This window comes from Salarias fasciatus, chromosome 16, assembly GCF_902148845.1.
Source record: "Salarias fasciatus chromosome 16, fSalaFa1.1, whole genome shotgun sequence".
NCBI classification, from domain to species: domain Eukaryota; kingdom Metazoa; phylum Chordata; class Actinopteri; order Blenniiformes; family Blenniidae; genus Salarias; species Salarias fasciatus.
Window position 1 is genome coordinate 24,552,617 of NC_043760.1, and position 23,397 is coordinate 24,576,013.

The window sequence follows — 23,397 nt, forward strand, 5'->3', positions numbered from 1 at the left end:
CCACATAATGCAACGGCACATAAAGCGGAGATGGAAGGCAGAGACGAATAAGGTCGAACCACCAAGCATCTGGGAGGAGATGTGCTCTGTCTGGACCACAAATTCAAGTACTAACCATTAACATCAAACTCTCTAAAACGCTCCAAATTATACCCAAACACAGCATAAAGTAAGCAAGTCCATGTTGAAGAAACGAGTTGCCAGTCCCACTCTTCATTTTGGTCATCCTCCAAGCGGAGCACCTTGTGGGGAGAAGAATTCAAATCTCTTAGAAGACACATTGAAGCAGATTGTTCCAGGACCCCGCTGTGGTGCTGTGGGGATACCTGCAGGCTTGCAGGGGAAGGATAAGAAATGCCTCTTGAATTTATTACTAACAGCAGCATTAAATGCATCACAGTTAAATGATAAAAAGCCCGATCCTCCCACAAATGATATATGAATACAAAACCACCTCAGATATTCAATGAGGCTTCAGAGTCCTATTTCTACTAGACAACAGGGTCCTGTTTTACCTTTGTTAATACAGAGAGGTCTATCAATGCCCCCATAGTCCCATTTTTCTTCTATGCACGCACACACGCACATACACACATGCTTTAGAACATCTTTCTCTGCCAGTAAATGTGGCACCTGGAGGGTATTTTACCCTAAAGTGGACTGTTATTAATACATCCTTTATTCTGGTATTTATTTCTGTTGACATGTATGTGCATTTGTCCTTTGCTCTGACCTTGCAGCTATGGAGGGGGGGATGCAGGGACTGCTTAGCCTGTGCTTTCTCTTCTGCAATGCATTTGCAATTGGAAGAAACCATGTAAAAAAAATAATAATAATAATAATAATTGAGATTTGCTGATCTGGCGAATCACATAGCCGTTTTTTGTTTTGTTTTTTAGGATCTATAGCATAAGAGATAGTGCAAGAGTCAATTAATCTGTCAGCCAAAAAAAGATTTTCTTTGGCTTTCTCGACTTCTTGCACGTTTGATGTTTCTCTGTCTTGTAAAGCACACTATCGATGTCGTTTTCGAGCGGACCACAAAAGAACAGTTTGCTTGTGCCGGCGCTGACGGAGTAACCATTGTTTCAGTAGCGGTCTCCAGCAGACAGCAACATAATTCATCTCAACTGTGTGGGCAATCAGACATTCCGACAGAAATCTAAACAACTTCCAGTGTTTTAGGTTAAAGGATCTCACAACCGCTGTGCTTTTCATGGTTTTCAGTAGAAATAATCACAAGGTTTAATGTTCCACTTGGATAAAGCATATAAAAGTATTACAATCCGAGACAAAAAAAAATGAATAAAACAGCTAACCTTGGTAGGCGTAACATGCCGCAATTCCCCTAATAGTTCCTGAGTGATAACTCAATAAAAGATGCGTAAAAGGTACTCCGCAGCATTTCCAATAATATGTAAAAGTGACTGAAAACACTAACAGATGTTTGCGCTTCACCTCCAGCGCCCTCCACTGCTGTCCGCAGTCAAGACTTGCTGCTCCCACCATCTCACGCCGGTAGCTCCAAGGATTATTATTTCTCATTAAACTGTAACTAGGAGGAGCGAACTCTATGCAGGAGGACACCGAGAGGGACAGGTGGAGGAGCGGCGCGTGGCCCGCTTCGGTAATGAGCGGATCCTCTCCTTCGGCGGACGCGCGGCGGTCAGGACAGTCGCTGCAGGTTTAAGGCGAGATCACACGGCGCACAAGACCACCAAACAACCTCAATAATGCAGTCTGGCTCGGCGCCGCCGCTGAGGCTGTCAATCTGTTGCGCAAGGAGGCATGTTTGTCTAATCCAACACGAGGGCTCTCCAGGCCCGGGCACATTAATGAGATTTTCACAATCTTGCCTAGTCTTGAGAGAGGACAGCAGCAGAACTTCACTGAACCCTTTCAAATTAACACGTATACAGTCTCAGAGCTTTGATTTCCATTTCTGCGGCAACGTGTTCCACAATGAGCAACTGGTAAAAACAATCCAGGAAAGAAAGAGAGAGACTGAATGAAAGAGAAAGCAGTGCACTTGAGTTCAGGACAAAAAAAAAAAAAAACCACTTACCGTCAAATCTTTGATGCCTCGAAACAAAGGTGCTCCTCAGTACATGACTCATTTCATCTACCAGGTTCTCGAAGTCCTGTTTACTCTGCTGGCCAAATTTGTCTTCCATTTCCTGGGTGCAGCATGTGTTTCCCTGAGGACAGACGCGGAGATGTTCACCTGCAAAACACACACCGACAGAGTTTTTATCCCAAACCAAAGTGACACTAAATGCCCTTCGGAACGACGGAAGCTTTTTGGCCAACTTAACTTTACTGTCAAAAGTTCCTTTCAGACACATTTCACCCCATTTGTGGGGGGTCGACGGTCAACTTCCGTGCTGTGTTGGACGTTGGTTCATGTGAAAATATTGATGCGAGTTCGTAAAAACAGCAAAATTTGGAAATGGCTTCCGGAGTGTGGCGTTTTTGAAACACACCAGTGTCTGTCTGCATCCAAACAGGGCAAACTGAGTCCTCTGCACATGCACAACGGCATCGATAATACGGATTCATGTCTCATCTCAGTAATTCAAGACAGAAACACATCAACTGAAACAAAAACCAGAGTCAAAATCAAAAAAGTGGAAAACCTTCAGTCTGTCAGTGAGGTGGAAGGCTGTGTGGAAAAAGGTTCTCTAAGGTCAAAAAAAGAAAATAGAGAGAAGTGCCTTATTAAGTGCTTATACGATCCAAAGCTATCTTTTTACGGGGGCTTTGATATGAAAATGACTAAAAGTCTCATGAACGCAGACCGGGTCCTTCAACAGTGATTGAAGAAACTTTAAAAAGCAGCCTTAAAATATCCCAGACACATTCAGAAGAAGCAGCGGTTTAGAAGGAGTTTAACTTCATAGAGATGATTGTTACATCTTGAAAGGGCGGTTTGTGGTCAATAGGAGGGAAATTTTAGGAGTGTCTGATATGTGACACAGCTTTGTGCAGCAGTATTGATCTGATACTATTCAAGAGGGCCAGAGAGGAGCGGGGAAGGTCTCCTACAGAGCTGAAAGGACTGATGGTTGTTGATAATGTCTTTTTATTTGAAAGAAATCTTCTTTTTTCTTTTAAGTGGAGGCAGGCGTTTGAAGGGTTGGTAGTTATGCAACTTGGCATCACGACAGTTCACAAATTTATATATTAGCTTTTGCAATCATGATAATCTAATGCTTGGTCACAATTTCGTTGCAGGTAAGCAAGTTAGACATCAACTAGACCGCGTGTGATAAGAAGTGTACTCCGTGCCGAGCATTTTGTAGTGTTTGGATGAACGCCACATTAACAATCACGACTGTATTAAAAATATCAGTCAAGTCTTTTTGGCGTCCCATCTCAGGTTCACCTGGTTTCATGTGTTTCTCTTCCACACCACTCTGCACTGCGCTGCTACAACTATTCAATTCAAAAAGACAACATAAGGATATGATTATTAATGAAACAGCGGGATAGTCTCTACTTTTTATTGAGTCTTCAGAAGGACGATTGTCTGTGGATGATATGCAGACTGTCTGGCAGTGATGCTGAAAAAACATCAATGCATGCAATTGTTTGGTAATATTTAATTCATTTTATTGTTCACATTTGTCATGGAGATTTTAGGCTTTGTTCCTATAAAAAAAAATATAAATCAACAGAAATAAAACAGCAGTCTCTCGATTCTTTTTTAATTAGTTAAGATTGGCCGATTATTCAAAAAATTAGTCGAAAGTGTAAGTATTAGAAAATAACTCATTAGTGGCAGCACTATTTCCTTAAAAAAAAAAAATGGGGGGAAGTGCCGTCTGCAGTTCCCACCAGCAGCGTTTCAGAAGCAGAGCAGGTTGGTGACTTTTTTTGTTTTTAGTCCCTTTGGTTTGATTTTTGTGCTTCTGACTTCTGTCTCGTTTCCATCAGGACTGATGCAATGTTGGAATAATGAAGTGAAATACGGCCCATTGTCAACACAGTCAAGTGCAGCGGGGCTCCGTCTGATTGGCCGGATTTGTTAACATGCAGAGCTTCAGTGCACAATTCTTCAGTCAGTCACACGTTCTGGCGATGCTGACGTCACGTTCACCATAAATTTACAATATTCTGGACAGGCCTGAATGAAATTTAGCGTTTATGAATAATCCAATTAAATAAATCATTACTTTTACTAAACAGTATTTCATGTTAGAGGACAAAACTAATTAACTCAAAACATTTTACCAGAAGACTGCATATAATATGAATCAGTTAAAATAGATGCCTGCAAACCACTTTTTTTCATGATAGTTTTATTTATATAGCGCCAAATACAACATAGTCATCTCACAGCTCTTAACATTCAAAAAAACAAAACAAAAAAAAAAGAGCCCACAATCCCTCATGAGCAGGCATAGGCGACAGAGGAGAAGGAAAAACTCTTAACAAGAAGAAACCTCAAGCAGAACCAGACTCACATACCAATGAAGTATTTTTATGTCTATTCTACATAACCCTGGGATTCTCACTGTGCTTCACAAACCGACTGATATTGGGGGGACTGTTTAACAGTCTCCAATGAAACGCTTTACAAGGAATAACACTATTTCATTTATAGAAAATGAGCTGCTTGTTTCATACATGAATGGGGAGAAACGACGGCATGCTGTGTCTTCTGTAACATGAGTTTGTGATCTATTCTCTCATTTGGTCTTATATGGAGTGATTTCACTGACCAGCGGTTTCCAATGCAATATGTTATTTTAAAATATTCTCCCACATTACATAATTGATTACATTGGCGCTCTACTGAAATGTTAATGATGTGTATCATCTAATTTCCCCAAAACAGAAATAGTCCTCAGTAGAAAGTATTTCACCATATTCACTGCCTCTATGATGTTACGTAGCTGGATTTTTGATGACAGATTATATTGAGAAATTCAAGGCAACATTATGATGGGTGTTTATAAGAAGATTTTACTTTGAACGTCATTCAACAGTTTTCCCCATCTTCCAAAAACAGAAAAAGTAGGACTAGTTATAGATTTCTGCATATCGCTTCACCTGATCGTTACAGTTGCTTTTGAACCTGAATACATTTCAGGACGAGTATTTCTTTGAACTAATATCTGTACTTCCACTTGAGGAGAGAAGGTGACGACCTGTCCCTGCTCTGCTGACACTAAAGTCAAGAATAAACCTCAAAACTCATAAAATAAAAAACTGGATTGTGCTCCCGGGGCTCTTTAAAAAATTTACAAGCTGGATATGTTGATATAAAATTCTCAATAATAACATTCTGTTTTAGAGTAAAATCTCTAAATAGAAATAAAAAAACAGTTTGTGTTGGTTCATTCAAAACAGCCTGACACCAGAAGTCAACATACAGCAGGACAGAGTCATGTACACTGGTTATAAACAGTAATACACTACAATGACGCTGATTATTCAGTACTGTATATCAACAGGTCAGTTCCTATAAGCAAACAGGTTCCAGGTTTATCAATGTGCTTCGGGGAGTAAAAGCAGCAGTCGCATAAACAAGCCAGAATCTTTATTCGAAGATATTATTCATGTAATTTGCAGCCAGACTCGGTCTGCCCAGGCACAAGCACTTCAAAAGTATCCCAATTCAGCAGGAAAACCGCAGGCCTGGAAGCCCTGGCTGGGATGTGCTCCAGACCGAAGACAATGAACGGACGGCAACACAATTTGTAGATTTCTCGTGTGTCTGTTGCAGCAGAATCTAGAATTTGGATCTAGCAGCATGATTCTTGGGGAAAAAAAAAGACATTGCTTTCATGTCTTTTCTCTCCGTAAACTGATTTAAAGAGCGCATTAGGTGTATAAAGTGTTTTAATGTCTCTGCGAGTACAAAATCCATATAGAATGAGAAATGCAGACATACTGAAGCATCTCTCTCAGTATCTCTGTTCATTTCTCACAGAAACAGCATGGAATGAAAAATATGATTTGAACGGTCTCGTCTCCATCCCCTATGGGAATCTGTTTAATGTACCATTAATGTTTAATTTCACTTTCTGCTGGGCAGTGGGTGTTGTCAAACATGTCGATGGGGAATATCCTCTCAACTTCCAAATGAGACAATAAATCAGCTAAATAAACACGTTTCAGCCGACGCTTTTTCAAATGACTGAATTATAGCTATCGCTATGAATCGTTGAGATTAAATGTCTTATAATCGAGTTTGAATGTTTTTAAAAGAAATCTAGAACAGGATGGGAACACATTGATAAGTGTATTCAACTCACAAAGACAAACCGTAACGTCAGGATTCATTCATATGAAATATAACTCAGGCCACTTCAACAAAAAGACTAAAATGAGTGAAAATCGAGATTAATATATATTATACTGATGTATATTTCAGCTATACCGCTCATTGCATGCTTAAGCGGACATTAAAAATAATCAAAATGCTCTCAGTTCTAGCAGAATCTCTTCACTCATTGTACTCTTCATTCACCAATCTGCACAGATCAAAAACGCCGGACTGAAAAACGCTTTCTAAACACCGCCTATTTCACAAATCACGGATTCCCAAACTTGTTTAATATCACAGACAGACAAGAGAAAAGAGGTTACTTTACAAGCGAGTCCCGCAGGCTACAAAGTTTGAGTGCAGTCTTTTCATCAGATCTGTCAGAAAGAGGGAAAGAAATCCATCTTGACACAACAACCCCACTGCGTGCTCCGGCGGTCTCAACAGAGCAAAACATCACTTCGGCATAAGCCTGTCGTACATCAACATATGGGAAGGAGCTTTCAAGGGACTCCACCACTCAGCAAAGTGCCGCGACCTTCCAAGTCAAGGTTAAAACAGCACTGTAGCTCCACAGACAATCTATCCGCCGGAGCGCGGACCACACATTAGCAGCAGACAGCGGCGAGTGTGGACCAGACCGTTCTTTGACTGCTGGGAGAACCACTTGTTCCGTCGTCATAAAGAGGTTGACGCAGTCACACATATTAATAACATATGAAAGACTGATGCCTCCATGAATTGAGGTCACGGCATTGTAGGTGAAGAATGAACAAGCGTTGTGTTCTAAAAATAAATACAATCACGATGCCGAGATTGCTTCTGAACAACAAATACATGCAGTCCAGATTATTTGGAGACTAAAATCACAAAGTATAATTATCAGAGGAAGAATTTAATTGGGAAATTACTTTGCAATTTCTTATTTTTTAAGCCACAGTCTGCATGATTCCATCAGACAACCTGGTTTACTGCACAGTGTCGACCTTCACTGAATGGGAGACGTTGTCCACAGACATACGATAACCCGGGCCGGGTCATGCACCGATATGCAAGGACAATGTTGCGGTAACGGTAGGAGCGCTTGTCTATACGTTGTACAGACAAGGCTTCTGCTGTCTCGACAAGGTCGTCCTCTTTTTCGCCATCCCACGCACCAATGTCAGGTTGATCACCGCATTACATTCTGCTACATTCCCATTGGTTGGTGAGCAGCTGGAGGCGGCGGCGGTGTTGTGTGTCGGCTTGTCGAGGACTTTCTGACGCTGTCGAGAAATTATCGCAGGATGTCGTGACACTGGCCGTCTGCAAACCTCTCTCACTATATTACAGAAGACCACAAATTACAAGCTGCCACAGCTGCAAATGTACAAGCAATTTCCTATCTGCTATCTGAAAAAACAAAACCAGCCCAATATGGCTCTTTAAATTCTTCAGTTGTAACTGCCGTTGGTCAAGGACATGTTCCTCTGCAATGTTTTAAGTTGTTGTTGTTTGAATTGTTTTTTTAAGCAATTCTTCCCTTTTAGTATTCATCCTGCATCACAGTATTCAGCATTTAATGTTTAGATGGCATGAAGCAATTTTCTGTTTTAAATGTGTTACTGTGCATTATGAGGGTTGCACTGAAGTTTCAAATCGGAATCGGAATATCTGCCAGAAACATCACAGCTACGTCTTTTCTCATAACCGTTCAGCTGATTTTTGGCCCTGATACCGATAAATATTTTTACAGATTTAAGCATCAGCCAATCCTGACAGTTTCCCGATATTTACATTGCTGTTGCTATATTGTGAATATGGGGTTGAAAAAAAAAAGAAAAAGAAAAAAAATGTAATTTTGAAATTCTATATTTAAATTTAATTAGTTTTATTTTAAAAAGCATTTCACTTCCTTCAGCACTTACTGCCCGCTCTTGATTTCGTCAGTTTCTTTTTTGATGCATCGTTAAGCCTTCGTGAAGGCCTTTTCATACACTGTCGGTTCGCAGAAAAATTACGTTACATAAATCTGGCCCATGATGTGAATAAAGGCTGGGGACCACGACACCACAACACCTCGAGGCTGAACTCTGGAACCATGTCTGGGCGCACCTGAACACAAATGGAGATCACGTTCTGCGGATCCACAGATCCGGATAACCAGGCTGCAGGATAATCCAGGTAGGACTGTACCTCCAGACTGCTGATATGACGCCCACTGGATTGCTAACGCTGCCCACAGTGTTTCTGCCATTTACTCAACAGGTCACAAACCGGACTCAGTGGACGGCAGCTGACGTAAAAATGATTGTTGAGGTGAGGAGCTGGATTTGCCGATGCCCGATCAATCAAAAATCACTAACATCGGCCTGATCTGATATCCACCAATTCATTTGGGACATCCCTAATGCCAACATGTCTTTTTTATTCCTTTATATGATATAATGCAACCAGAAAAAAAAAAAAAAACACACAAGTGTGAGACTCAGGGTGAAAACCACTCAGAATCAGCTGTAAAAGCACCTGTAAAAACCCGGACCACCATGGAATCGCTGAGCCACACAAGAAGAAAAAAGCCATAAAACCTCAGAGGCCGCTCAGTAACTGAAGGAAAATGCACATATCCTAGTATGAGTGTGCAAATAACAGAAATTTCTGAAAGTTAATCCAACTGAACTGAACTAGTTTTCGGGCTGACAGACTTGTCTGTTGTGTCGATTTCACCCGTGAGCTTTTACAGTGCAATTACTGTAATAACCAATTCAGGAAATGACTTTCCTTTTCTCTCCGAGATTCATTTAGGTGTCAAGTCTAAACGATGAAAGAATATGATACATCAGAAACTTGTAGGAGCAATCCTGCCACATGATTCACTTCTCTGACATCGATCCTTACGCTGAAAATGGGCGAAGATTTCGCTGAAAGACACTGTATTGTTTTCCATTAGTGGCATTTTTATAGAACTCAGCAGGTTTTACTCAAAGAAACGGCAAACTGGTAATGATGCCATATTGTACTTTATATCGCTGAAGTATACGACACAATTATCTGTTAGTATAGCTACAGCTTGAGGCGAATCTGAAGCATTAAACAGCACGCTGCCATTACAAAACTGTTAAGGAAAAAGAAGAGTGAAATGCGTTGCTTCACTGGCTCATTCACACATACAAACACATAAAGTAACATTTCCCGCAGTTCAAATTTTCTATCATAAAAAAATATGTCAACTGTGCTTCCAGTGAGTTTTTCTTCACTGGTAGCATCTTTGTCTTACCTCATGTGTCTTATTTAGAGAGGAAACGGAAAATAGAGCAGCCTTATTGTGACCCATGAGAGTTGCAAAAGGTTTTTGGAAACAGTTGAGAAAACAAAAATCTTCTTCAACTAAAAAAATGTGACCACAGCTTCAGGACAGCTTTATTTAGATATTTGCATCTCGCTAAAATCTGCTGGCAACGGGTCAGAAATCATGCAAATACAGAGGAGGGGGATTCATGTTTGGCTGATGTGAAAGCCAGTAAAGATTTCTCAATAAGGTCGACTGTGATCTTTGGCGAGCCGTATGCTTCGGCAGCATGCAGAAAGCATTTTCCACTAATATCCTGGTATTGAAGCTCGCCTTCGGCAAGTCGTTCCGTATTAAGAGCACGGTGAGCAAGGAAACAAAGAGGCTTGTCCCGGCCTAACCCCACTGTAAAACCCAGTATCCGTCCTCCGCTTCTGCAGAGCCGACAGGAGGATACATGGCTTCACTTGGCATCAAGCAAACCGGCCCGGGCTGTTTAACGTGCACACAGAGCAGATATTAACATATTAATGGCAAAACAGCAGCGGATTCAATACATACTAATGTTGTGTCACTTCTGTTAGCTGGGCGACAACATTGTGAAAAATGTAAAGTTGAGCTTTAATGAGAGAAAGGATATTCATGCACTCCGGTTTATTAACACCTTCCATCAGAAGTTGCAATTACAACACGCCACTCTCATGAGGTTAATCAAATGGAGTGTCAGTCAAATCAAGCAGTCTATTATCACTATGACGCTCTACAAGGATATTTAAATTTGACCTTCTTCCCGCTGAGATGGGTTCTTACTTTGCAATGCATACTTGTCAGTGCTGACTTTTTTTAAACTGTGAAAGACTAGCCGAACGAGTCCGTGTTCGGGCCTCTCTTCTGCCACTCTCACGTCTCCACAACCGCCAGACCACCCGTAATGACTTCTACCCAGATTACACTGGGAGACAAGATTCACTGCTTATACTGAGCTAAATGTAACTGAAAATAAACCATACAAAACTAAATTCCAACGTTACTTAATGCACAAAAACATTAAAACACTCACTACTCACATCAGTGATAGTCAAGAGACTAATTTCATAGACAAGCTCACAAAAGTGCATGATAAGGGCAGGGCTGCAGCTTTTGATTATTTTATTAATCCAGTATTTCATCTATTATTCTGGTGATTGCAATTGGATATTTTAAAAAATTAAATGAATTAAGCTTAATTTAAAATGACAAAATATTAAGAGACGGCTGAATGAACAACTAATTAAACTCTTCTTGAAATAAACATTTTTATTGGCAGAGTCTGGTGGAATAATCGCCCTGGTAGCTGCTTCTTTAAAGAAAGAAAAGAGTCTATTTAAGTGGCATATTCTGGATTTTAAAGACGACAAACAAGATGACCAAAAAAGTTAATCAAAAAGCTCATAGCAGTAATCCCACATGACTTTTTAAGAAGATATTCCACTCCGGGCTCAGCATCGGCTTCATGGTATCAAAAGCGGAAGTGATGGCACTGTGCGTGTATCGAGCACATAGCAGTGAATTAAACGAAGCCTCGAGGCAGAGAACTTTGCCTGAAGGTATTTTAGTAATCGAATTACTCGAGGAATCCATTCAGCCCTGGATCATAGTTTTATGATGGACCAGCACTCACAGCCTCTGGCCTATCCGCTCAAGCTTCGACTCTGGCATGAACACCCATCAAACCTTCCGTCTTCTCCCAGCCAACAACGGGAAAAGGGTGTGTTGTAACGGTACTTCCTGGACTGATCGCATTTATTCAAACATGCATTCATGTGGACGGTGGGAACACATGCACAGGCACATAAGGAGAGCAACCATCTCCTCAAAATCTGCAAGAAGTCATGTGGACGCATTTTTAGAAGATCAAGCTCAGGTCAGCTTCAACAAGACTGCTCTCACTCCAGACCCACCAGCCCCCCGCTCTCTCTGTAAATGATTAGCCACCAGCAACATGACAGAAAGCCCCTGCATTGAGCCATGCACATCACCATAATGCTCCGTCTTCACTGCCAAGGCACACAATGTGAACGGAGTACTGGCCACCCCCAGAATACCAAACAGACCTGCCCCGGCACCGCGGCACACATCCTCACTGCTTTTACAAAAACCCATCAGGATCAGGACTTCTCATCACCCAGGCATGGCATCTTTCCAGATCGCTCACCTGTTGCTCCAGCCAAACACTTGACAGACGCTGAAAAGCATCTGGCCCTTAAAGAGTACCCGGAGTAAACCCTTGTGAGAATGTGAGCTCAGGATGGGTGAATATTGAGGAGCAGCAAGCAAACACAGGGGTCTGAAACTCAGATCCTGGAGGGTCACAGCCCTGCATGTTTTTTTCCATTTCTCCTCGTTTCAATACACCTGAATCTCATGAAGGTTCCATCACCAAGTTCGGCAGAAAGCCTGATAAGGAGGCACTCACTGCGGTCAGCTGTATTGAAGACAGTTGACTTTTGAGACAGTTAACTAAACTGCTGAAAAACTGGACGGTGCTGAACCACGTCTAGACCGTCTCCTCTGTCTCAACCTCTTCATATCTTTCTCTCTCTCTGTTATAGCTCCTCTCTCTTCATCACAAAACTGGGTGGCTCTTTTTTGTGCGTTCTTCTTTTCCTTTTTCAACTTGGCGTGTTCCCGGTCTCTCATGGACACTCGGCTGTGCAGTTTGATAACCTGGTCGATGAGAACCTGCCTTGCTCTCTGCCCAGTCTTTCTCCTTGGAGAACCAGCTTTCTGCCGTTTCAGCAGCTCCCCTCTCTCTGCTGAACGGTCTCCTCCTTCGCCTTCATCTCGCTTTGAAGCTGCCGTTCTAGAGCTTCATACTTCTTTTTCTGACATCTGGAGCTCTGCCTTTGTGAGCGTGGCCAGACTGTTCAGTTTGTTCTCCATCAGGACCAACTCCTCGACATAAAGCTGGTGGCTGCTCCATCCCTCTCCTTTTTGAGATGTCAGCTCGTCCTGGTGCTCCGGATTCAGTACTGAGATCTGTGCAGCCACCTCGTCCTCTCGTGCTGCCCTAGTCTTCTTTTCTGGTGACCAATAAGAAGTGGATTCAGTCCAGAAAAGGTTCACCAACCTGCTCACTTCTCAAGCATCTAAGCCTCAACTGCTCCTTACAAGAGACTAACACTTCAGAGAAACTGACCTTTTCACGTTCTTAGGTGTCGGTTTGTTTAATTAGTATGCGGTAGAGCTGGGTTGCTGGATTACTAAAACACCTTTCCACAACATCACACCTTCTTAATTATGAAGAGTCACATTGATTAAAAGTTTGTTGTCTTCCGAAAAAGATCAGTCAACATTGGTGTTAATAGCAAACCTCTGATTCCCCATCCTCAAAAAGAAAGATGGAGCAAATTATCACAGCAGAATTAAACGCATTACCACAGAACCGTTCAGTTCGTCTGTCACATTCAAATGTTGTGTTTAGACCTTGAATCATTTCAGGTTTGTTTGCACTCAAGTCTCACTCAATAAGTCTAAGCTTTTAAATGTTTAAAGAAAATACTGAACGGTATGCAGGTGTTTTCTTTTTGTTCCAACATTATGGAAGAAAGATGTGTACAATAACATTTCTAAATGTTCCTCTTGGATGATTCTTTCAAAAGAGGGCAGGTGAAACCACTCAAATGGGAGCATAAGAGAGAAAAACCATATGGAAGATGCAATCACCAGCGAGATAACATTTACATACCCGAAACTGTAATCACAACACAGCATTAGAGGCGCTGAAGTAGCTTCTAATTTGTAGTTTCAAAACACATTTCCGAAACTGCGTGGACGAGGCGCTTCCCACAAATTAATATGCCTCGACTTAACTTGTGACTCAGGCTGCTTCAAACTGTCCAAGTTTTTGCACATACCGGCAAAGGTAGGCCAACTCTCAGAAGTATTCCTCAGTGTACCTGGCCAAAGAGACGCACAGCATATGTGCTCTGCCATCTGCTCCGTCCCACGGTTCCTCCTGACAAACATTTTATGGATTCACACTTGAAGCCACCGTCAGTCCTAATGAGATCAACATTCCTTGTGTCGGTGCAGTTTCTTTTTTCTTCCTCCTGACATCAGTTCACCCCGAAAAAAGTAGCCTGGATTTCAGCTACTTGAATTGCTATAAAACTCTTATCAGCTCACTGAAATCATGAATATTATGGGTGAGTTTAACCTTGATGCTTCTAATTACAGTGAAAAAAACTGATCAGCTATAACACTGTGCAAACTGTCCAGTGAAGTAATAATCCTAATAATAATAATAATAATAATAATAATAGTAATTGTTAAAGGGCTAATATATGGCCTTTAAAAGGGGTGAGAGGCACAAAAATGGAAAATAAAAAAAGGACTGAGAGAGTTTGACAAGGACCAAATTGTGATGGCTAGACAGGTGGGACAGAACATCTCCCAAAATGCAGGTCCTGTGGGTGCTCCCAGTCGCTATCTATCAAAAGTGGTCCAAGGAAGAAAAAGCGATGAACAGGTGACAGGTTAATGGGGGCCGAGACTCATTGATGCACGTGGGGAGGGAAGACAGGCCCCGATCGAACCGACGAGCCACTGCAGCTCAGATTGCTTCAGAGGTTAATGCTGGTTCTGACAAAAAGGAGTCAGAATGGACAATTTTGATTTTTTTTTTTTTTTTTTTTTGTATGTGGAGACATGCATAATGTCAATCAGGATCAGAATGGTTGATTGGTACAGCAATTCTTTGTAGATTTTCTTTTTTTTAGTGAGAATCTGGCTGTGAAAATGTGAATACTTCTGGACTGCAAGACTGAAACAAGAGTAAAGTCACAGCGTTGAATCAAAACAAGCACAATGCACTGTAACAGAATAATTGCTGCGACTACTGTGAGGTCTCGGGAGACTTACATCAACAGGTAAACAGTGACTGAGTGAGTGAGTGAACCAGAAAACCAAAAATACAACCGCTGCAAGTAAGCCACAGTGTAAATACGATTTATGAATACATTATCACGGTCCTCCGTTACGTCATGTGTAAAAGGAAATGGCTCAATAGATCTGACCATAAACACATTCAGAGAGCTCTCTCCTTCCATTTCTTCATTTATTATAAATCAGTGTGTTGCCCTGCTTTATATAACAGAAAGAAATGAATGTCTATTACGTTAGAATATGTAAATGAGGCACCTTGGGCGTCACCTGAATGTCATCCGATGTTAGCGCATGTCATATGCTTTCAGACATGCAGGCAATTTAAATGTAATATGCATTCAATAGTTCAGCTTCATCCCTCGCTCTCTGTAGCACAAAGCAAACATGCCCTCTAACAGAAGGATAATACTCCGACAAGAAGTCCACATGTAAAAATGAGGCCATATCTTTTGGTCCTACTGTAGCGGATAATAGCAGACCATGCATATGAAATCCAGCATTAATCTACGGCTGTGTGCATTCGGCTCGTGGACTTCCTCGACACTTTGAACAAAGTCTCCAGAGGGCGTTGTGTACAGAATAGCCAAGTTTCCCGCCCAAGTCAGAACTCGCATCAATCAAAAAGCGAATGACGTTATTCCTATCACATTTTGGGTCATGTCAGAAGTCATAATGAAAGGCATGTTCGTGTTTTAAATAACTGGGGGATGCTGATACGGAAGGGTATGTGTCCTTGGGTGAATGAGGACAGGTTCAAGAGGAAATGAATTCTCACTGACATAAAACAGTCTACAATAAAAGCGGCGCAGTACAATGGGATGATGGTGTTCTTCATCCTCAGGAGAGTCGGCGTGAAGGGAAAAAGGACAGGAATAAAGATGTTGGAACAGTTTCATACTCCAAGCAAATGTGTCAGTATTTTTTTTTTTGAGCGTGTCAAGATATTCTGCTTCGACATGTCATGTGCAAGGCTCCGTGCATGATAAAACAGCCAAGTGTTGACTCAATGATATGGTGTTTCATATTGAAATATTTTTTAAATACACTATGAAAAAAAAAAAAAATGTCTTTCGGGGGGGAAAGAAATAAAAATGCACAACTGCCCTCTATCATTCCAGAAGAAACATTTTTAGGAGGCTTTGAAGAAGGCGTTGTGGAGAAATGGGTTTTTCTGACAATTTATTTTGTTTCCAACGGGATTGTCCCAAAACGCTGCTATAATATGACATTTGAACATAAAACTCTCTGAAACTATACCTTCTCCCTTTTAACCCAAACATGAATTCCAGTGCAGATTGACAAGGAAAATCGGCGATGCCATTTTTTTTTCCTTCCATCTACAAATTGAAAACAAACAGAATGAGGTAGAATCGAACATCCTTGTACAAATCAATGTCATGAAGATAAATATAAAACCAAAAAGTACAATGCCTTTGACCTTGGGGGTAATAGCTACAGAATATTTATGCGCCACGTACCCTGCTGTAAGGTGCACCAACATCGTTACAGTTAAGATTAATGCATGGATTCCCTCACGCCGTGTGCAGCGCATTTAGGAGTGACAAGCGCAGCATAATCAGCATATGTAGCACTATGTCTGGCTTTGATATTTATTGAGCAGTATGTAATAAAAGCCTGGTGGAGGCTTGAGAAGTCCAGCTTGGATATTCGATCCGTGTGGGACGCACGCCTAGAAGCCCCTCCGAGAACGAGAAGTGAGCCGGCGAGCCTCTGCCGTCTGCATCAGCTTGCTAAGTGGAGCATGGCGGAGGACTACAGTACGGGCAGCAGCTGGTGGCTGTTTAGGGACCTGGACGGCCCTGAGACTCGCACTGATCATTACCTTTCACTCAGCATTTACAGTTCACAATGCAGACACCCGCCATTACGCCTCCTTACGGCGCGGGCGTCCTCCAGTCGCCCGGAGGACGAGGCCGCGACTGGGCCGAAACGGCGTGCGAAGTTTCCCCCGCCGCGGTTGCGCCGAATCGCGGCACAACGAACCGTCCTCGGGTGCAAGCGCGAAGGCAAACATCCTCTCCAGTTGCACATCATGTCTAGTCAGACGTTGTCAACAAGACAGGAGTGGCAGACGCGCGGCTAAAGATAGATCCAACGACAGCGACGAGGCATTCGGAGTGGGCTTTGTTTCACCATGGCTACGTTTTGACTGGCAGATGAGATGCCAGGGGGGAAAAGCACCAAATATACGTCACAGTCATCCTAATGTCAATAAAAATTAGACACACACTCACACATCCTGAGGATTGTTTGTTTTTTTGGAGTTTTGTTTTTTTTTTTAAAAGATGATCTGCAGATGGCTTGAAAAGATTTTATCAACGACATCAAACTTCTCAAAAAGTAAAACAATCCGAGACGGCAAGCGAGGGAGAGATAAGTGTCAAAATGTCTGAAAAATGACTCGTCAAAAAATCCAGTTGGAATTGGGGTTATTTTTTTTTTTTTTTTTTCATAAATTAAGATTTGACAGGAGTTAGTGACAGTTAGTCTTATATTTAATCCTTCCAAGCACCCATCGACTACTTAAAACTTCACTTTTGGGGAAATAAATATTTTTAAGCTCAGCAGCACGGTGTCAAATCCATCAATGACGTTTGGTTAAAAGTGATTAGAATAAACTGGAACCAACTGAAGGGCTTCTATTTTTGTGTCAGTGAGAAAGCATTCAGTATGTGTAGGCTGCACTGGTCAAAAAACTGGATCAATGACTACTGGAAATGTGTTTATTCCAGCTTCTTAAGTGAGAAATAAAAAAGGCTATCTCTTAGTGTCTCCAGGTTGGAATTTAATTGGGCAGCTGTTGACAGGAACTAATGGATCAAACTAACATCTATTCAATCTCTTTTTTGACAAGAGCGCTCATTCTTTCGCATTTCAAATGATTCCTAAACCATTAAACATCTATTGCCGCGCCATCTCTGGAGAGTCGCTTCAATCCCGTGTTTTTCACAGGAGATTTAGCTCAAATGAGTTTGACAAACATTAATTTCTCGTGGCAGCGAAAGCAGAATCTTTCCTTTAGTAACCTATATGACAACAGCTGCTTGTCAGCGATATAAACAAGGCACACAATGCTTACAGTATTTGGCCAAGCTTCAATAAGCCCGCGTCTCTTTCATGTGTTTTTTATTTTTATTGCCACTCTTATTTATGTATTCAGAAAATATAGTTTTTTGCTGCAGAGAAAGCCGGCTTTGTTTCCATATGGCAATAAAAAAACAAGTGAAATTGAAATAATTATACATACATACACATGACACATGCTGTAAATGAGGAAAGCATAGAGCGTTGTTATTAAGTACAAAACTTTCAACTAGAATCCCCCCTGGTTTTAAAATGTGTAGGCTGTATTAAAATTTCAGCGAGCGGGGTTATGAGCAACAGAAAGTTGGACATAAACCCTGCTGGAGGCCAGAAACAAAATAAACAGAAAGTTTAGGTCACAAATAGGATTAGGGTTTAGAAATATTACTCAGAGTACTTTGGATGGTTAAAAAAAAAAGAAATAAAAAAAACACAACCCTGGAGACACGAGTTACCCCTCTTTCCTAAAGAAGCATACAATTTATCAACATCTGAGGTCTGAGAAGAGTCTGGCAGAAGAAAGAACTGCTGAAAAATTAAACTCGTCTTTTTGAGGGTGATTCATGCTGTTATCAAGAAAATGATTGGGATTTCATAAAGCTCAAAGAATCCAAGCAGATGACAACAGAACAGTGTTGCAATTATATCACCTGTGTAAAATAGAAAAATTATTTAAATTATGGAAATAATGCTCAATATACACAGTACTGAAGGATTTTGTTCACAAAAGCTATCCATGTACTCAAGTCAGAGAAAACGTAAAGATCCTTCTTTAATAATCTCCTGTGGTCATGATTAAATATGAAGAAAAGTTAAAGTTAGGAGGAAAAAAAAACATTTGTTTTTACCAATTACTTACACTTACAACACTTAAAAAGCCACACTTGGCAATGTTCTTGCTGAGGGTCTTTAAATTAATTTCCTTTTACAAATGTGAGAAGAAGAAGAAGAAGAGAAAAAAAAAGCAGGGAGCCTGTCCCCTTTCCTATCTTTAGAGTGTGGTGTCTTGTTCTTCCATTGCTCCTGGCCTCAAACACTTGCAGGACATAAGCGATCCTGCAGCTCTGAGAGGGAACACCCGCAGAGACAGCCCATCATGAGGCCATTTTGGCATTCATAAGCATGATTGATGACACACGGATGGAGACAGCGTTGAGAAATCCCCTCTGCCGCGAGAAAAATGATGATTGTTTGGCGTTTTTTTTTTCCCCCTTCCCTGATAGTGGCCCCCCCCCTCCCTCCACTTCTCAGTTGGAGAAATTCACATATAGAACACTGGCTCAAATATTAGTCTGGAGCTGTACAAACCTAAAGAACACCATGTATCCCAAGTCCTATTATATGCAATTTCCTGAGAAATATTCCGATGTTTGTAGAGTGATACATAAAAGCATAAACACCCCATAAAGCCATTACGGCTGCGATCCCTCGCAGGACTTCACCGGCGGATCTATTTCCACACGGGTGACTGACAGGAAGGTGGCAATAATTCCACAATGCATCACGGCAACTGTGAGAGCATGCTGCGGGGGGGGGGGCTAACAAAGTCACCTGGCCTTTTCCCCGTCTCCAGGCACTCCCATTTAGCCCTCTTTAATCCTCTCCATCCCATTACATGACAGTAGAAATCCTGTGCACATTACACGCTCCAGGAGAGATCATTTGCCTCGTTGTACAGGCGGCCAAAGATCACATAAAATATCAGCGCCGTTATTTCTGTCCTGTCCCCCCCCCCCCCCCCCCCCCCCCCCCCCCCACACACCTCCATCTCCTGACTGGCAGTAAACAGAGCTGGACGTCAAGCGATAGCGCCGAATGTGACATGCTAAGAAGTTCCATTGAATGCAGCAGTCGGCCGCATGAGTCACTTTCCATATCTTGTCTCAGACGTCGGGTAATCCACTTGAGTGGAAACTGAGACTGCAGGAGCAAGGCTGAGTGCAAGTCTGATCTTTAACAGGAGCGGCGAGGACGAGGTTTCAACAGGCAGGGAATACAATTAATTTGTTAACAGCCATATTAAATAGATAGAGAGTAAAGGAAGTCTGGAGTGCCGGAGGAGACCGACATTGTGAGATGTGTGAACATCATTTCACTGTCTCGTGGTTTGAAATGTCTTCAGGAAGACTTAAAGCGCGTGGAGCTACTGACAGCATCCAGCAGGTCGTCACCCTCAGATGTAGAATTGTGGTAGAACTGGAGATTTTAAGGCTTTTTGGCCATAACATCGTTTTTGTCAATAACACCATCTTAAATAGATGCCGTCCCTCTGACCCGCTTCCTCGATCGCACAAGGAAAAGTCTGGAGTGCTAAGCTTTTCATTTTCAGCTCCATAAAAACATTCTGTAGCTGTGGTTGAGCGTTTTAAGTCGTGCTGAGCAGCAATCCTCTCACAATAATGGCACGCTGCTGCGTCATTACTGTTATTTCTCCATTATGCTTGAAATGGTTGTGATTCATATTGGCCAGAATCATACTGTATGATCATAATTTGACAGGCGACACAATATCTCACTGGGAAGCTTGAATTTAAAAACAAAAAAAAAATGTCTAACAAGTACGTGTCCAACTTTTCATCTGAAAAATTAAGTTTTACGAGCAAAGTCTGACATTGAAAGCAGCACAAACATAACAATACATGAAAGCACACCTAAACTGAGCTGTAATTAAGGCAGTTTCTCATTAACATAATGCAATTCCAAGAACAACTAGGAAATAAACAAGTGAAATGGTGACAGGATTTGCATTTGGGACACCGCAGGATGGATGGACCCCACAAGTATAGTGTTCAAAGTTTCCAGGACCCACAAAAAGAGAGATAAATTACTCCGAGCCCACACACACGCACTCATCTGTCACTGCGATCTGATGTTCAAAAGCTCTGCCTATCAAAAGCAGACAGGCGATTTCAGGAAATCAAACAGCATAGAGGCATTATTTAACAAGAATGCACAGCGTGTGGAAGCAGTAAAAGCCTCATTTGTAGAGGTGGACCAGTAACACGAAGTTTGACATTTCTCACAAATCATGGGTGAGTTAATGGAGTGTGATGGCAGCTGTAAGGCTGACAGAAACACAAAGCCATGTGGGAAAGCTTCGGGAGCCACTCTACACCGGGTCCCATAAAGGCCAACTGGTTCTGTAATAAAGTTAAGACGGCACTTAAAATGCTCTCCGTCTATGACCGGAGTGTTTCTGGATCACCTCCTTAGCATACTCTAAATCTTCGAGAGAATAAAGTGAAGGAGAAATTCAGGTTAACGTGTCAGCAAATTCACAAAATCATAAAATCACTCATTACTTTCTGATCATTTTTCAACTTAAACTGTCACTTCAAATAACACAAACCTCAAAGATAATTCAAAGCAACTGCATGATTTTGCCCTAAGATTAACTCCTGAAGCAAAGCCGCTGCTCTACTTTCAAGATCCAGTGGAAACAGCAACAGAAGAATAATTCAGCAGCCTAAATTCAAACACCAGTTCAAGGCAACTTCTAATATTTTCACATTCTCCGTCAATCTGCAAGGATTCTGAGGAGCTATAACTCACGGGTTGCTCACTGTAATGGTCACAATTAACCTTCAGTAAAGAGGCATTTCCTCATTTGCTTATACAGAGTTTGCCTGAGCTTAAAACGTTGTTTGCATGGGTGAGAGGCGGCGAGTGGCCGGCCTGAAGGACGCGTCCGTCACTGAGCGAATCTGCTGAGTTGTTGGGAGCGCGCGCTCTCTTCAGGAGACACGTAAGGTTATGACTCAGTCGTGGAGCGGATCAGAAGACGCTCATTGGGTCTGACACAGTTGAGGGATGAGAGAGAATTAATTTTTCACTCATTTGAGAGATTAGCTGTGATGACACAGGCCTGGATGTAAAGGATTTAATCAGTTTGGTATTCAGCCCATCTCTGAACAGGTGTGCCTGTTATCAAACACACGGCCTTTAACTCGTGCCAGCTTTCCTGCTTGACAGGAGGAGCTTTTGGCCAATAATAAGGACTTTAACTACTTTATATGCTTTTGACAATGTTTTTGTTTATGCTGTTATCAATACATATGGTTTAAGACTATGCATATTTCCGTGTCTTAATAGAAATTATACAGCCACATGAATTTTTTTAGTGTTTATGGGGAAATCCTAACATCCACACTAGAATCCAACTGGACATGAGAAAACGCGTCCCCTCCATGCATGTGACTGTGCCAAAGAGCCTGTTTTCCTCTGGCAGAACTGCTCAGCAGGACTGTAGGCTGGAAACAAATAAAATGAGCAGCTCCTGGGTCTGAACTGGAAACAGAGCAGAAGGGGAAAAAAAACAACAACAAAAGTTGCACCTCTTTTTATCATTTTATTTTTTTCCCCAGAACAGGAGTTAATATGCAGAGCTGACCACTCATTACAGGAGCTGCAGGAAACACGGGAGACCTGCACATGCAGACAGATCTACTACAGCCGCTGTCTGGGGAGGAGAGGAGAGGAGAGGAGGGGGGACCTGCTTCACATTCAGTATTGATGCGAGCTCAAAAGGATATTGTTATCCCAGTTGTGGTTACATAATCAGTAAACAAGCCCCCTTTAAAGTGATCAGCCTGCAGTGGTGCTCAGTGGTGGGCTCCCGGGTGCAGCAGGCCTGTCACTTCACTGGAGCAAACTGGGGGAAGCGGGAGGCTGCCGCCTCAGGTATCGATCACCCTCAGATCAGCCCGGTGTGGGGCTCTTCTGGCGTGTGTCTTCTGTGAGGTTAACTTCGTTAGTCAAGACTCACAGCAACTCGGCCACAGACAGGTGGTTGAAGTGCTCTAATCGATTAGTTTGACAGGGTTCATGTGCCAGGCGCTGGCAGATGAACCCTCTGCATCATAAAAAAATACAAAATGTAAAAAAAAAAACTACTGTAATGTGACTTTGCATCTCCAATGAGCTGCAGTCCAATGGGGATTTTAACTTTTTTTCCCATGCACAGTTGCATTTTTGGGTGTTTTTCGTGTGATGATGAAAGTGTGAAGAGGTTTCTTCTTACCTGGGATTTCCTGATGAGGAACATGTGAGAAGCTGAAGCCCTTCGCGACGCAAGCCTCCCTCACCTCGCTGCAATTCCGAGCTTTAAAATCTGCCCTCGCTGCAACAGACAGCACGGAGAAAGTGCAGAGGATGGTCTCTAGTCTGAGCATTGTTCACTTCTGTGGCGGCGCTTCTAGTTCGGCTCTCTCCGCAGTATCCCGCCGGCTGGAGGAAAAAAAATAAAAAAATAATAAAAAAAAAAAAAGAAAAAAGTCCCCCTGCAGCAGGATCCGCAGGTATTTTAATGATCGCAACTCAACAATTAATGTTTAACAACACATTTCCCAGAGCCAAACGGCTTCGTGTCGCGACCGAGAAGAGCGGAAAGTCCCCCGGCGGTGGAGGAGCCTCATGAATCCGGCCGGCGGCGCGTCTCCCGGCGTGGCGACTCAAGTTCCCGGAGCCGGACGAAGCCCCCGCTGCTCGCTTTCACTGTGGAAGTGTGGAAATGCGCCGCGGAGGGGAAGCGCACCGTGCTCACATCAGATGCACCGGCGAGAGAAAGCGGGACTCAAAATACGGAGTGGAATCCAGCCTCGTCCGTCCCCGTGTGCAGGCGGCAAGACGCCAAGTGTAATGAAGCCGAGCGCAGAGGAGGGCAGAGTCCCGCAAATACTCCCCGTTACAGGTGGAAGTGCTGATGTTAACAAGAGCACTGCACAAGCCTGAGCGGTCTTCTCAAAAAGCTACTTGAAATAATTTGATTACAAAATGCTTAACATCCATTTCTCAAACACTGAGCAGCAATGAGTGATACTTTTAT

At 42.3% G+C, this 23,397-nt stretch overlaps 1 protein-coding gene across 1 annotated transcript in view; it reads right to left on the reverse strand.

The window, feature by feature from the left end:
- Positions 1-22,751, reverse strand: part of gpc6b (glypican 6b) — an 82,996-nt gene extending 60,245 nt beyond the window's left edge. Inside the window, exons 1-2 of the mRNA XM_030112100.1 lie at positions 22,594-22,751; positions 2,066-2,224 (exon numbers count right to left, since the gene is read on the reverse strand). Coding sequence (XP_029967960.1) covers positions 2,066-2,224; positions 22,594-22,744 — 310 coding nt within the window. The 5' untranslated portion in view covers positions 22,745-22,751. The remainder of the gene's footprint in view (positions 1-2,065; positions 2,225-22,593) is intronic.
- Between the last annotated feature and the right edge of the window lie 646 nt (positions 22,752-23,397).